Source organism: Macaca mulatta, chromosome 3, assembly GCF_049350105.2.
Source record: "Macaca mulatta isolate MMU2019108-1 chromosome 3, T2T-MMU8v2.0, whole genome shotgun sequence".
In the NCBI taxonomy this organism is placed as follows: domain Eukaryota; kingdom Metazoa; phylum Chordata; class Mammalia; order Primates; family Cercopithecidae; genus Macaca; species Macaca mulatta.
This window is the reverse complement of record NC_133408.1, coordinates 194,049,852-194,064,862: the sequence shown is the minus strand read 5'-3', so window position 1 is coordinate 194,064,862 and position 15,011 is coordinate 194,049,852. Positions and strand designations below refer to the sequence as shown.

The following is a 15,011-nucleotide window of genomic DNA, read 5'->3' as shown; positions in this document are numbered from 1 at the left end:
ACCAGGCCTGGTTAATTTTTTTTTTTTTTTTTAAGTAGAGATGGAGTTTCACTGCGTTAGCCAGGATGGTCTCGATCTCCTGACCCTGTGATCTGCCCGCCTCGAACTTCCAAAGTGCTGGGATTACAGGTATGAGCCACCATGCCCAGCCATGCTACTCAAATTCTAACTCATTAGGCATCGAGCCAGGAGATACCAACCCACAATTGTGCTTCCATTCCCCTACCAGCCCCCACTGTCTCTCTCTGTCTTCTGACCTTCTCTGTCTCCCCACCCTCTCTCCCTCTGTCTTCTCTCCCTCTCTGTCTCTCTCTCTCTCTCTCTCTGTCTCTCTCATGTTCTCTCTCTCACTGTACTGAAATCACACCAGTTTTCAGTGCCTGGAACAGGTCCAGTTTTCTTGCCCCAAGGTTTTCTTGTAGTTCTTCCCTCTGCCTCAAAATACTAAGAAGTCCTCGACTGCTTCTTCTGGACTTGTAGAATCTGATGATACTGAGACAGTTTATTATATAACCACCTGAGAGTGACATCAGCCAATCATTAACGAATAACTTTCGGAATACTTTAGACTTTTCTTTCTACCTCATATTTTAAAATTTCCTGACATAAAACAAATGGACCCACACAACAATTTCTTTCAGAAGTCAGAAGACATGGATTTTATCTCAAACAGAGCAAGGGACTATTATTTTCCCAAAGGGGTTCAGATTCGCCTCATTTGTCAAACTAAGATTCAGACTGGCATTTAAGGGCTCATTATTCTTGCAAAGGAGCACATTCTTCAGTGTGTTGATGCCATTTCTGCAGTGCTCCTCATCTCTGGTAATTCCATTCCCATCTCTGGATACCCGAGTCCTCCCTCCTTCTTAAACTACAAGGTACTCCGAGGCCTCCAGCTTTGAGGACTTCTCCGTGTCAACTTTCTTTCTGGAAGTTTCCACCACAAAACCCCATCTTTCTCTTGCTATCCGTTGTCTTAACACCGTAATATACAGAGGACATAAAGACTTGCGGAAATCCTTTCATGTTTTCTCAAAATTGTGCTCAGATGTCTTTACAATGTCTGTACGCCACCCGTGTTCCCGCGTCAGCCGGAATGTGAATTCCTGGCACACATGAGTCACCCCTCTCCTTCTGCATCCCTCAGAGCCCTCAGCTCCACACTCATCCAGCAGGAGACAGTGACTGCGTTTTTCAATGAAAGCATGAAGGAAAAAATAGGCAGTTTTACTTCAACAGTGTTTGTAATTTGGGTCAAATGCCCTTTTCTTTTTCATGACTAAAATGAATACCTAATCCCGGAAAAAGTTAAGTCCTGCACTGTTCTAAACGTGAGATAAGGGTTTTTATGTACAAAGAAAAATGTGCCAAAGTGCAAATCCCACTGGATGTCAGAACCTATGAGGCATAACCTATTATTATTATTATTATTTTTTTTTTTGAGATGGCATCTCTGTTGCCCAGGCACGAGTGCCATGGTGCATCTTGGCTCACTGCAACCTTTGCCTCCCGGGTTCAAGTGATTCTTCTGTCTCAGCCTCCCGAGTAGCTGGGACTATAGGTGCCTGCCACCATGCCCAGCTAATTTTTTTGTATTTTTAGTAGAGACAGGGTTTCACCCTGTTGGCCAGGCTGGTCTCGAACTCCTGATCTTGTGATCTGCCCGCCTTGGCCTCCCAAAGTGCTAGGATTACAGGCATGAGCCACTGCACCCAGCCATGCTACTCAAATTCTAACTCATTAGGCATCCTGTTAAAGAACAGTGAGGCACAGGCTCCTTTGCAAATAGAGGCCATTCCTGCCTCTGCCTGCCTGACTTTTCCCTCTGCTGAACGAACCGAGAAGGCAAGGGCTTTTCTACCTGGCAAATGAGTGGAACTGTTATTTCCCATCTCCTCGACAATGGTATGTGAAATGCCTCCTAATAGAGAGTTTTTAACTCAGCTCACAGTGGAGAAAGGAAACCTGGAACCAGCACCAGTGTGATGACTCACATTGATGCAAATCTTACCCAGTTTATGATCCTAGGATGGGCGGTCTTTCATCCATGGTCTAACCCACTCGCTTGAGAGATGGCAAAACAGAAGCCCAAGAGCTCATAACCTTCTCAAAGTCAGACTAGAAGGCAGCAAGGCAGAACGTGGGCACGCATTTCCCTGGCGTTGAGTCCAGGACTCTTTCTCTAAAGCACAGTTGAGTTTGGGAGTCCCAGAAAGGAAGCATACGGGGAAGAAAGGGTTAAGGCTGAATGCAGAAAAGGAAGAAGTTGGCAGGAGACAAGGGCAGGAAGATGGCAATGGAAAAGGGGAGACGGAGAGGACGCGTCAGGCAGGAAAGGAAAGCAAAGCAGCCAACGTGAGCACAGACACAGGATCTCGACAGCCTTCACCCACCTGAGCTTTAGGACCACCCCACATGGCAGGGCAATTTTACAATCCATCACCATTGAATGCAAATCTTAACTTCAATGCCAAAAAAAAAAAAATCAATGATACAATTGGGGTTTAAAATACCCATGAAGTCCATCAAAATACAAATCCCCTTACACACATATCCTGGCCCCTGGCCTGGGTCTAGGAGCTGGGTCAGAATGATCTGCCGGGCATCTTGTCTCCATTCAGACAGCCTCTCTAGAGACAGGGAAGGGCTGCCGGGCATCATGTCTCTGTTCACACAGCCTCTCTAGAGACAGAGAAGGGCTGACGTCCAGGGAGGGTCTGGGTCTGGTCTAGGTCAGATCTAGAATTCCATTTGAAAGCCACAGAGCCATTTCATCCAACTGCAACAGTCTGAAACTTGCCCTTGATTGTTTGGTGGTGTGTGCCAAGGGCAGAGGGGAAGCAAGATAAGGCATTGTGTTCCTTCAGGATCCTTAAAGATGGGAATCAGGTATGTATATTAAGAAGTGAAATAGAAATGCAAGAGTGGATATGATTAGATGGCAAAGAATTGGAGAGGCAATGAACACCATAGGAATTCAATAATCCAAATGGTATCTGGCTGTAGGTGACCTGGGGTGAGAAGGACAATTATTGTTATCTAAGGGGAATTTAACTAACTTCCTTTTATTCATCATTGATTCATTGATTCATTCATTGCTTATTTAGCTTGCACAATGGGGCAAAAAACTGAGGATACAGTAATGAGTAAGACATATTCCCTACCTTCAAGGAGCTTGAGTCTAGCAAGGAATATAGGCCCCCCAACCTCTCCACCCATGAGCTGTTGTACAGTTTTGGAAATAGCATTAAACATGGGCATAATAAGAATGGTTGACTTCTGGTGGTGTGTTTTTACAACATGAAAATTTTCATCCATAATCCACTTAGCTGCCCTTTCTAATAATGCAAGATGAGCAGATCCTCCATGAGGGTCATCTAGACCAGGGAACCCATAAGAATAACCGGACTCCTAGAGTGATCCTTTAAAGAACAACCAAAATCAATTGCCTTGGAAGGTCATGATTTCTAAAATCGCTCCCCAGGTGCCTGAATATATGGCATATTTTCTTTGAGAGCTCCTCATGGTTCTTCTGCCTATATGTAGGCTGCTTTCAGAGCACAGATTACTCATATCATATAATTAGGATGTTATTAACTATTAAATTGCTCTCAAAAGCTTTATGGCAACAATCTATAATTGCAGTACATGATCTAGCTGTGCAAATGCCATCCAGTTCACTAGCTTGATTATTTGGGAGTATGACTTCGGTCTCTGATTGAACAGCAGGAGGTTTGCTCTCTTTCTGTCTGAGCTCCCGGCAGTGCCTAGAACAGAACCACGCATATGGAAAGGGCTCAGGTTCTCCGGACTGACTGCTCAGGTGCAGCCAGGAGCTCCCCCTGCCCCAGAGCTGGTGGAAGGACTGGGGCTCTGAGGCTGAAGCCCGTTCTTCTGAACACGGGATGCATTTTTTCATCCTATTTAGACACACATTGGTGACAACCAAGTCAAAGAGAGGACGTAGGACTTGTTTTTTTTTTTTTAAATGTGCATGTCCTAAGATTCTGAATCAAGAGCTTGCCAGAGCTGATAATCAATAGTCCAACATCTAAGTGAGGCCAGTTCATAAGTTGAGCAGCACAGCGTATGAGCACAAATCTCACTCTTAAGGTAAATTCCCATCTGTCTGGTTTTTCAAAGATTCACAGAAGAGAAAGTCAGCTCTCTGTGTTCCTAGGAAGGTAGCTTTCCTGCCCTTAGAATGATTAACCATGCAAAACGCATGATTATTCAGTCAAGATGTGTGCTGTTCTGCCTTCCTCCTGCCAAGGAAATCAGAATCTAGCTGGACCGGAGATATTAATTTCTGATTCTCACGGAGTGCAGTAAACTGCATTTATGCCTGATGTAAATACGGCCATTGGTAGGGCAATGCTGATGAATGTGCAGTATGTATAACACCTGTCAGGTGCCCTCACAGGGCATCCTACCCTGCTGTGATGATATTACACAATTAACACAGGGCCAGGAAAGCTGATGGCCTGTGCTCCTTCCCATCCCAGCTCCATCCCAGCCTCCTTCTTGTCCCACGATGGCTCCGGCCTGCAGCCTGGGTGACGCCTGCGAGGATTACCAGGTGTTTCTGCTCTTTCTTCAACAGCCTTCAGTCAGCCTGCCAAACGGGTATTAGTCGTGTCCTCCCTCCTCTGTTGCTCAGTTTGCGATGCTGTATTGAGGGTGGTTTGGTAACGGAGGAAGCAAGATCAGCTGGGGAAAAAGTGGCTGTGAGCCTGCCCCTATGTGCAGTTTTCCCAGATGACATGTTCAAACATCACTCCATTTGTTCATCCTGGACATCGTGCCCTGTGGCCATGCTGGCCTGCTCGCTGTCCCTCCACCCTGAAACCCCTCCTCGGATCACAGGACCTTGTCCTGTGTCTGTTGGGCCACTGCTTCCGTGTGACTTCCTTGAAAGGCCATCCCTGCCATCCTCCCCCAGACACTCCCCTTTGCTCCCTGTCCTTTACCTTACATCACACTCCTGTAGAGCACATGTCCTGCCTGACACGTGATAAACACATTTATTTATGGGCGGTCTTTCCAGCAGGATGTAAGATTCACAAGTGCAGGGGCTTCCACGGTTCTGTCCACCACGGCATTCCTTGTGCCTGCGAGAGCGCCTGGTGCACGTTCAGGGCTGAGTAAGTCAGCACTGGATAAACGGATGCGTGCTGGCAAGGATCAGGAAGGAATCAAAAGGCTGACATTTCATGTGTTCACGGCGTTCGTTTGGTAATATGTTTTAAATGCGTCTTCTTTCTTCTTCTTCTTCCATTTCCTTCTTTCCCTGAGTCAAGACAAGCAGTGTCTTAAGCTAGAATGGACATGTGGACCAGTCAAGCCTTATCTGGCCCACACCTGCTGGCTAGCTGGGGCACTGATGATGGCGCCGTTGATCCAGAGGTGGTATAACAGCAGATCCTGTCATCAGATCTCAAAGTCCATCTGTAGCTGGGACTGAGGGGCCACCAGAGCTGGGTGCCTGCAAGAGCACGGGGAGCCTGGCCCCTGCCCATCCCCACTAGATTCCCGTCTTCCTATGCAGGTGGCACCACTGCAGTAGCCACCACTGTTCTACAATCTCACCAGGCCCTTGTCTGTACCAGCAGAGAGCACAGGCCCTTCAGGCAGGGCACCCATGTCCTCATCCTGCTCCCTTCAGCCTGGCTCTGTGACCCTGAACACAGACGCATAGTCTAGCATTCCTTGAACCTCAAATTCTATTCACAGGCTCATGCCTTTTGGAACCTGTCCATGGCGGGACGGCCTTTTCCCCTAAAGAAACCCAGCCAGGGCCTGCAGCTGGCGATGCATTTGGCAGCTGTGGTCTCCTCTGCTGGATCGGGGCCTGAGGCTGTTTATATTTAGACAGTGGAAATGCTGCTGAAACAGCATAGCCCTTAATCTTGATAGTTTCACTCCCAGCGTGCAGCTGGGCGGCACCCTTGGATCTGAGGAGCTGCACGCCCCCTGTTCCTATCTCCTTCCAGACTGTAATTATCTCACTCTCTTCCCAAAGAGAAGCCACTGAGAAATAATGACAGTAAGTCCTCCTCGGATCATGATCATTATTACTACCATAATTATCTCTGGCATCAGCACCATAATTAGCAGGTTTTCATCATCGTCCTTGTTATTGCTGTTTTCTTCTTCATCATCCTCATCCCCCTCATGACCACCAGCACTGTCACAACTCTCATCCTCACCATCAGTTGCCATCATTAGGGCTAGACCCATGATTTGACTCCGTCTCAAATCTCTAGCAAGAGCTCATTTCCGGTACCAAAAGCCTGCAATTTAAGAACTCACCATGGGCATACGTCATGGGTGAATTAAAGAATCAGAGGGGGAAATGTGTGGCTGTCCTTCTAGTTTCTAGCCATTGGGCTCTCCTCCCTCTTCTCCAATGGGCCTTGTGGCCTTGTCTTTGCACCACCGGTCTATAACCTCAATGCCAACAGCAAATGCCAAGATGCTTAAAGGAAGGCACAACTCATCGCAGGTTGATTTTGCTCCCTAGTCTAAGCTTGCTTCCCTCATGGCTGTATCCCAGAACAGTGCCATGGCCACACTTCTTGGTTCACCACACCCATCACTCTCATCCAGCGGGTAACACTGACTGTGGCCATCTCGTTCCTTGTCGAGGCCATCGTTATGGGCTGAGATACAGTAGATAGTCAATAATCACTTACTCACATAATATATTTTTTGGTTTGAGTAAAAAATAGTATCGGCTGGGCGCGGTGGCTCATGCCTGTAATTTCAACACTTTGGGAGGCCGAGGTGGGTGGATCACCTGAGGTCGGGAGTTCGAGACCAGCCTGACCAACATGGAGAAACCCTGTCTCTACTAAACATACAAAATTAGCCAGGTGTGGTGGCACATGTCTGCAATCCCAGCTACTTGGGAGGCTGAGGCGGGAGAATTGCTTGAACCCGGGAGGCGGAGGTTGTGGTGAGCCGAGATCCTGCCATTGCACTCCAGCCTGGGCAACAAGAGCTAAACTCCATATCAAACAACAACAACAACAAAATAGTATCTACCTTATTAGTAAACAAAGGCATATTTTTTAAGCTTAGCTCTTCAACTTCAAATGCACACATAACACGGACCATACCCACTGCTGAGAACGCATTAAATGCTACAATCCTGAGAGGTTCTAAAAAGACACTAGAAATTATGTGTAAGGTTGTAGGAGATGTAAAAGCATAAAAAATAAGTTTCAGAAGAAGACCAGGTTGTAATTTTTGAATAATAAAAAATAGGTTTCGATTTACAGGTTGGTTTCGCATCATCTCTACCTCAAGGTGCTTTCTTGGAATTGGAATGACTAGAGATGCTCCCCTGGGCCATTCTGCCAAACAGGTGGCCATCCCTGCTATCACAGCAGGGTCGTCTGCCTTGCTTTGTACATCTTGTTGTAATTAACCAGGGGCACCTGAGAGCAAAAAGGTTTGCACTTTTCCCAACTGGGAAACAGATGGGGATGTGATTACTAAAGAAAACATGACCTTGCTTGGTCCTATCCTCTGCATCCTCTCTTCCCACCCATGGTCATAAGATCAAAAACCTCAGCTTATAAAGAAGACAAGAGTATTAGCTAGGATGAGGTTTACGTGAAGAGTTAAAATCACATATTCATTCACTAATTTACTCAATTGACTACTTCTCTCATTACTTCAGATATCTAACGAGGTGAATGAAGGATGACCACGCTGTTACGAAGTCTGGAGACAGGAAGGAGTCTGGAGGCATGATCTGAAACACTCGGTCAGCTGGGCCAAAGAAGACTCAAGATGTGGATAGGAGAGCTGTCTCCAAATATCTGAAGGTCGTTAAGTATTCAGCATTGCTTTAGAACTGTACTGCCCAATAGAGTAGCCACTAGCTACATATGGCCTATGTAATTTTAAGTTGATTACAATTAAAGAAAACTACAAATTGAGTTCCTTTGTTAGACCAGCCACATTCCCCGTGCTCAAGAGTCATGTGTGGGTAGTGCTACCATCTTGGCCAGCGCAGCTGTAGACCATTTCCAACATTGCAGAAAGCGCAGTGGACACTGCTGCATGAAAGGTGGAATGAGATTCAGCAGAGGGGAAGTTTTAAGAAGTAGACTTAAATGAGCTGATGAGGAACTTTGCAAAAGCCAGAACTGCCCAGCCTGGGAAGAAAGTGGTCTACAAGGATGAATTCAGTGTCACCAGGACAAAGTTACGAGCACAAGGAACACTTGCTCACCAGATGGAGTGTTAGATGGTGACTAGGTATGTGTCAATATCCCTTCAATCCCTGCATTTCTTCAAACAAGATTCTCTGTTACTGTGAACCAAAGATTATGTTAAAATCAGCACATGAAGAAGCGAACATTCACACTGAGAAAGGTTGAGGAGGGCAGCGTTAGGAGGCAACTGCTCAAATGGTATTCAATCAGTATGCCTCACAAGCATACTTGTGCAGGGTGTGATCAGGTTTCTAAATGATATTTCAGACAAGAACAGAAGCTGTAAGTATACCCACTCAACTACACCTCTCAATGAAATCACAAGATAAAAATTAAGCAAATGCAGCCAACAAACCTAGGAACAAACACTCAGGGGATGGCTCAAGGAAAGATAGGGGTAAATTAATTCACATGGGCACAGTTTTTAGCATCCAGATTCTGTTTTTCCGCTGATCAATGGCCTTGAAAGAATAGTCTAATCTATCACAGTTTAATAAGCCTCCTGCTCCTTAATAGAGAAAATGTGTATCCACCAAGCTAGCAGGTAACTGCAACATCAGAATTCACAGGACAATAAGGGTGATTACTGGCTTCAGACACATGGAGAAAGACCACAAGATTATTTTAAAATTACAATGAAATTTTGATTTAATTAATAAAACTTTTTTTTTTTTTGAAACACATAAATTATTAATTCAGTGAGGCTGATGGGTATTTAGTTTCCAGGGAAAATCTACCTCTTTTATTTAGCTGAACATTTTAAAAACTTCCTGAGACTGAGGTAGACAGTTAAGTGTAACCTGTTGGAGGAAGTCCTAGAATAAATCATAAGCGAACAAAACAGGCAAGAAAAGTCTCAGTAATGAGGAACCCAGGATAAGGTTTACTTGTCACTGTAAGAGCCAGGAAAATAATGTAATTGGAGGCTCCTGGAGACCTCAAGTGTATATGATATTCTGAAGAAGACACAGTTGACTGACATCACATTGTCACTCAGAGGAATCTTGAGGGAATCCAGGAGAAACAGTCTCCTTCCCATGATTATCAGGTAAGTATTCACAAGGGTCCATCACTGCATGTCTGAGAACAGGCCGTTTGAACCAGGGTCCCTCCCTCCCTCCTCTGGGACACTCTGCGGGCACCCAGTGACCGGGGACAGGATGGGGAGGGCAGTATTTCTTGGGCCTGACGACAGCGTGTCTCTCCCCACCAGTGTTGAAGGAACAAGCCTGTGCTGGCAGCAGAGGCTGCAAGGCTCACTCAGTGGCTCTCTGGCCCGAGATCTGCCTATAGCTGCTGTGCATTATCACCGGGGTGAGCAGATGCGACGCCTGACACCTGCACACTCGTATGACAACGGACAGTGCTGCCTGAGGGCTGCAGGTGCATGGCTGCGAAGCCCAGTGCCGTTGGCAGTCCTGCCTCCTGGGACTCTGCAGCAATCCTCCAGCCAGTGTCTCCATGGAGTATCTGAAACAGATCCCCCTTGTACACGGCAAGCTGGCAATGCTGTGCTGTATCCATCAACTGCCGAGACACAGTCATGCAGGCAGTGAAGAGGAAGAGACACGGTGATGTAATGAAGGAAACAGCCCTGGTGACAAGCTGGGCTACAGGCTTGACTTACTGCTAATGAGTCACATGATTTCTTTTTTTAATTTTTATTTTAATTATCATTATACTTTAAGTTCTAGGGTACATGTGCATAATGTGCAGGTTTGTTACATATGTATACTTGTGCCATGTTGGTGTGCTGCACCCATCAACTCGTCAGCATCCATCAACTCGTCATTTACATCAGGTATAACTCCCAATGCAATCCCTCCCCCCTCCCCACTCCCCATGATAGGTCCCGGTGTGTGATGTTCCCCTTATGATGAGCATTTTTTCATGTGTCTGTTGGCTGTATGAATGTCTTCTTTTGAGAAATGTCTGTTCATATCCTTTGCCCACTTTTTGATGGGGTTGTTTGTTTTTTTCTTGTAAATTCATTTGAGTTCTTCGTAGGTTCTGGATATTAGCCCTTTGTCAGATGAGTAGATTGCAAAAATTTTCTCCTATTCTGTAGGTTGCCTGTTCACTCTGATGGTAGTTTCTTTTGCTGTGCAGAAGCTCTTTAGTTTAATTAGATCCAATTTGTCAATTTTGGCTTTTGTTGCCATTGCTTTTGGTGTTTTAGACATGAAGTCCTTGCCCATGCCTATGTCCTGAATGGTATTACCTAGGTTTTCTTCTAGGGTTTTTATGGTATTAGGTCTAACATTTAAGTCTCTAATCCATCTTGAATTAATTTTCGTATAAGGAGTAAGGAAAGGATTTTGAATGAGGTGACATCAACTTCCTGGACTTCACTTTCCTCATCTATAAAGTGGGAGATGGGCAGAATCATCTTAGAAAGGTCAATTCCATTTCTATTGTCCTAGGATGCTATTTTGGGGCATGGGAAGTTGGGGATCGAGAAACAAAAATCAATGGGCAACGTTCACACTGGGTCTTTAAGCAGAGGTACAATATTTTGCATGAAGCAGTGTCTTGCTCAGAACCATTCTTAGCTGCAGGCTGTGTGGGATGCACAGGAGGGAAGGACAGGTGGGAAGCGGCAGCACTGGTCCTCGCAAGAGGAAAGAAGAGTCGAGATCAAGGCAAAGACAGTGGGAATGGCGAGGGGAGGAATAACGTTCTAAGTCTCCAGGCAGATCATCCAATTTAGCTCAAGTCGGGATTAAAGCAGCCACCCAAGGCATTGGTCAGACAAAAGGAGTGAGCTGATAGCCTTTGACCTCTGGTCAGAGTCCACCTAAGTGCAGCAGGACTGACTGCAGAGCTGCCGTGTGCTCACTGACCCTGCAGGGATTAATGGCGAAGCTTTGATAATAAATACAACAAGAAGCACCTCTCTGCTTGTCAGACTCAAGATCCTTAACTCTCCTGCATGTCCTTTTGTGAAGGAAGAAAGCCAGTGACTTGGCAAGAATTGATGGAATCATTTCCCATTTTTCCCTTGCTTGTTTCTATGGAATTCATTTGTTCTTTCATTTATTCAACAAGTATTCGCTGATCATTTATGACCTTCCAGGTGCAAAGAGAAGTAAGGAGCAGTTCCTGCTCGTGAGGGACTCACAGCTCCGTGATAAGGCATGCAGCCCTGTAAGCAATGATTGCGTTTGATGCCTGGGGTGTCTGGGGAAGCGCTCACTCAGACTGAAGTTAAATTTCTGGATGGAAGAGATCACCAGCTGGATCTACAGTGAAATGCTGGACAAGGTAGAGAAGGAGATCCAGGTGGAGGAAACAGCACGAGCAAAACCACTCAGGACTCATTTAGTGGCAAGTAAGGGAAAACCCGATGGGCAGCCGCTTAGACAAATCAGGCTAATTTTTCTGACTTCGCAAATCTAGAGAACAGGGATTGAGAGCAACACATGGATGGTGCCCTCAGGGGCTGGGCTCCGTGTCCTGCCCTGACAGCCTGGGCAGCACAGCTTCATGAAGGCAAGGGCAGTGGGGAAGAGAAGGGTCAACTCTGTGTCCCTCTTGCAAGAGAGCCAAAGACTCCCACAGGTCCTCCAGCCAATTTCTCCCTCTATCTAGGGGGCCAAAACCATAACCCGCAGCTCCTGTTAACTACGAGACTGGACAAGCGCGTTTAGCGGGCATAAGGACAGGCGATGGCAGCTGAGGCCAGCAGGTAGGAAACGGCTATCCTGGGAAAGCTCCTTCTGTCTCAAGGCGATAAGTTCAACAGAACAATTTTTTTTTAAGGTCAAATGATTCTCCTGCCTCAGCATCCCAAAGCACTGGGATTACGGGCATGAGCCACTGTGCCTGGTCTCAACAAGGCACCTCACCTGGTCACCTGGCATCGGCCTCTACCCTGGAACCATTCAGCTCCCTCCAAGATGGTGGCACCAAGGGTCAACCCCAAACACTTCAGCCCCACCTTGGCCTGCCTGCTTGCCCTCCACTGCACATACTGTCTGCTACAGGTGGACCATCTATCCTCCCTCTCCTGCTCTCACTGTGCCATCCCACCTCCGGCCTGCACTTAGGGGGTTCTTTCATCTGGAGTGCCTTCCCCTGCCTTCCTCTCTTTTCTCCCATGCTCATTACTGACATTTTCACTTTCGAGTCCCCAGTGCCCTGCCTCCAGCTTCCTGTAGGCTCCCGCCCCAAAGACCCCTGCTTCCGAATTACAGTCGGCCTTCAGTATTGTGGGATCCACATCCATGAGTTCGACCAATTGAGGATCAAAAAGATTCAGAAAGAAAAGGATGGGTGCATCTGTACTGAACATGTACAGATTTTTTTCTTGTCATTATTTCCTAAGCAATACAGTAGAACAAATTTTTACATAGCATTTACATTGTATTTGATACTACGAGTAGCCTAGAGATGATTTCAAGTACACGGAAGGATGTGTGTAGGTTATAGGGAAATACTACACTATTTTACGCAAGGTGCTTGAGGATCTGTGGAGTTTGGTACCCGTGGGGGATCTGGTGACCAGTCCCCAGGGGTGCCGAGGACAACTGCAGTGCTCACAGGCTTCAGGCCAGGACACCGCTCACTCAGCCTATCTTTCTTGATCCTCACGAGTCATTCTTCTGTGTCTCATCAGACTTTCTGAGGGTGGAAACTTTGATCCTGTACACAAGGGATGCAGTAATGAAAGTCTGTTGGGTTTTTGACATTGAGGGTAAGAATTCGGTAAGCACATCTTCCAGAGTCTATCCTGTTATTACATATTTCACCAAAACAGCAAAACGTTCTTAGAGCAAAATTACCCTAAAGACTAAGACTGCGGGCATTAAAATGCCATAGAGGCCTAAAGTTTTCTCCACTTTGAAGCTAGTCTTTATATACTGCTTGATGGCATTTATATGACCTTCTAGAAAAGGCCAAACTACAGTGACTGAAGACAGGTCTGTGGCTGGCAGGGGGTAGGGGTGGAAGGAGGGTTTGCCCTGAAGGAAGCAGAGCCGGAGGCATTTTTTGGGGTGATGGGGCTGTTCCGTATCCCAGTTTGTGATGATGCTTACACAAGTCTATCCAGGTCTTAAAGCTCATAAAATTGCACAACAAAAAGTAGCTATACATATTTTTCGAAAGAAAAAGTTAAATTTTATATGTTATATAAAGATACACTTTTAAATTGAAATCAGGAAGACATTGAAGAGAGACCGATGAATAGTGCAGGATCGTCCACTAGAGGCAGGCTTTGTTCATGCTTTCTGAGCTGAGTAATTGTAGTGATTGGCTGCAAAGCATGTTTAAATATTTATAACATTAAAGGCCTCCTTAGTATGAAAGGCTATGGAAAATATTTCAACAGAACAGACCTCTTACATGCACCGCTTAACAGAAGTGTGTTTAAGAAGGTAAAATCCTGGAAGCTGCAGCTGCTCATTGCCAGGATGGGCGTCCTGAGCGACGTGGCAAACACTGCTTTCACAGAAACACTCACAGCCCGGGAGTGGCCCTGAAACCACATGCGGGTGAGGGACGGTCCATGTTGCGATGGGTTGGATATTTCCCAAGGTTCTACTGTGGATCAGCCATGTCCCAGGCCACCTTCAAGCATCTCAAAGTCCCTTGGAGTGGGGAAACTGATAAGCAGGAAACTGGAAAACTGTCAAAGGTGTTGTGGGACCCGTGGGCGTGCACAGGGACGGGAGCCCACTCCTGTGGAGTCCAAGGCCTGCTGCTGAAGAGGCTGGAAGGGCATGGGAGAATTGTGAGGTCAGTGGAGGAGGCAGGTGCTCCCAGCAGACGGAACAGTACCTGCAAAGGCCCAGAGGTGAGAGGGAAGGAGGAGGTGGGATGGCAAGGGGGAAGGGAAGAGGTGCAGATTGGGAATGAGTTACCTGATCGGCACTGAGAAAGGTCACCCTGAAGGCAGTGTGACCAGAGCAGATTGAAGACATGGGGGGTGGGGATGCTGAGGCAAAGAGGCCCTGGAGGCAGATGTGGTTTTTTAGGCAACAGACAAGGTGGGCTGAACTGGGCAGTGGCGATGGGGAAGTGGAAGGGGCATATCTCAAAGGCAGGGGGATGGTGATGCTGCCTGGGCTGGGGAGACACAAGGCCTCTGGCCAGGGTCCTGGTGAGGAGGGGACAACGGTGTTTTTCCTAAAGCGCTGATGTCACAGGCAGGACGTGGGGCCAATGTGGGATGAAGTGAATGAGATCAGTTGCACACACTGTGTCTGAGGGCCCTCTGCACTCCCCGGAGACAGCAGCACACAGGTCTGACGCCTGAGTCAGAACAGAGATGTGATGCGGGAGCCTCTTGTTGTTGAGATTAACGTGTCTCAGCAGCATACACATGAATCATATGCAGATCTCCTCGATACGAGGCTTCTGATTGATCAGGGTGTGGGCTGGGTCCCGAGTCAGCGTTTCTAACAGGCTTCCCGGGGAGGCTTCTGCTGCCAGTCAGTGTATCGCATTTTGGGTGGCAGCGGCTGATGCAGTAGTTGCCGTGGTAGGTTAAGCTGCCCAGGGAGAGTGTGCATGAGAAGAGAAGATGACCTTGGGTGGGACTGGGAAATCCAATCAAGTCTGAGCACCCGAGGAGCTCCTAACTGGCCAGGAGGCAGCCAGAGAGCAGCCAGGGACTGTGGAACCAAGGACTGAGGAAGAGGGAGGGGTGAGCGGCCTCAAATTCTGCCACAGGCCAAGCCACAGGAGGTCTGAGGAGGGTGGCATATGGACCGAATGTTTGTGTCCACCCAAAATGACACAGGAGGTGAGCCCTCCCCGGAAACCAACCTGCTGGCACCT

The 15,011-nt window shown here is 47.1% G+C and overlaps 1 protein-coding gene across 5 annotated transcripts in view; it reads right to left on the bottom strand.

The window, feature by feature from the left end:
• Window positions 1-15,011, bottom strand: part of DPP6 (dipeptidyl peptidase like 6) — an 853,145-nt gene that overhangs the window by 289,541 nt on the left and 548,593 nt on the right. Inside the window, exons 6-7 of one of the 5 annotated variants that reach the window (XM_077997785.1) lie at window positions 10,549-10,589; window positions 9,535-9,877 (exon numbers count right to left, since the gene is read on the bottom strand). The exons of the other annotated variants lie outside the window; for them this stretch is intronic. Of the exons in view, the coding sequence (XP_077853911.1) occupies window positions 9,535-9,877; window positions 10,549-10,589 (384 nt within the window). Of the gene's footprint in view, window positions 1-9,534; window positions 9,878-10,548; window positions 10,590-15,011 lie in introns of those variants that run through there. 5 annotated transcript variants of the gene reach the window in all.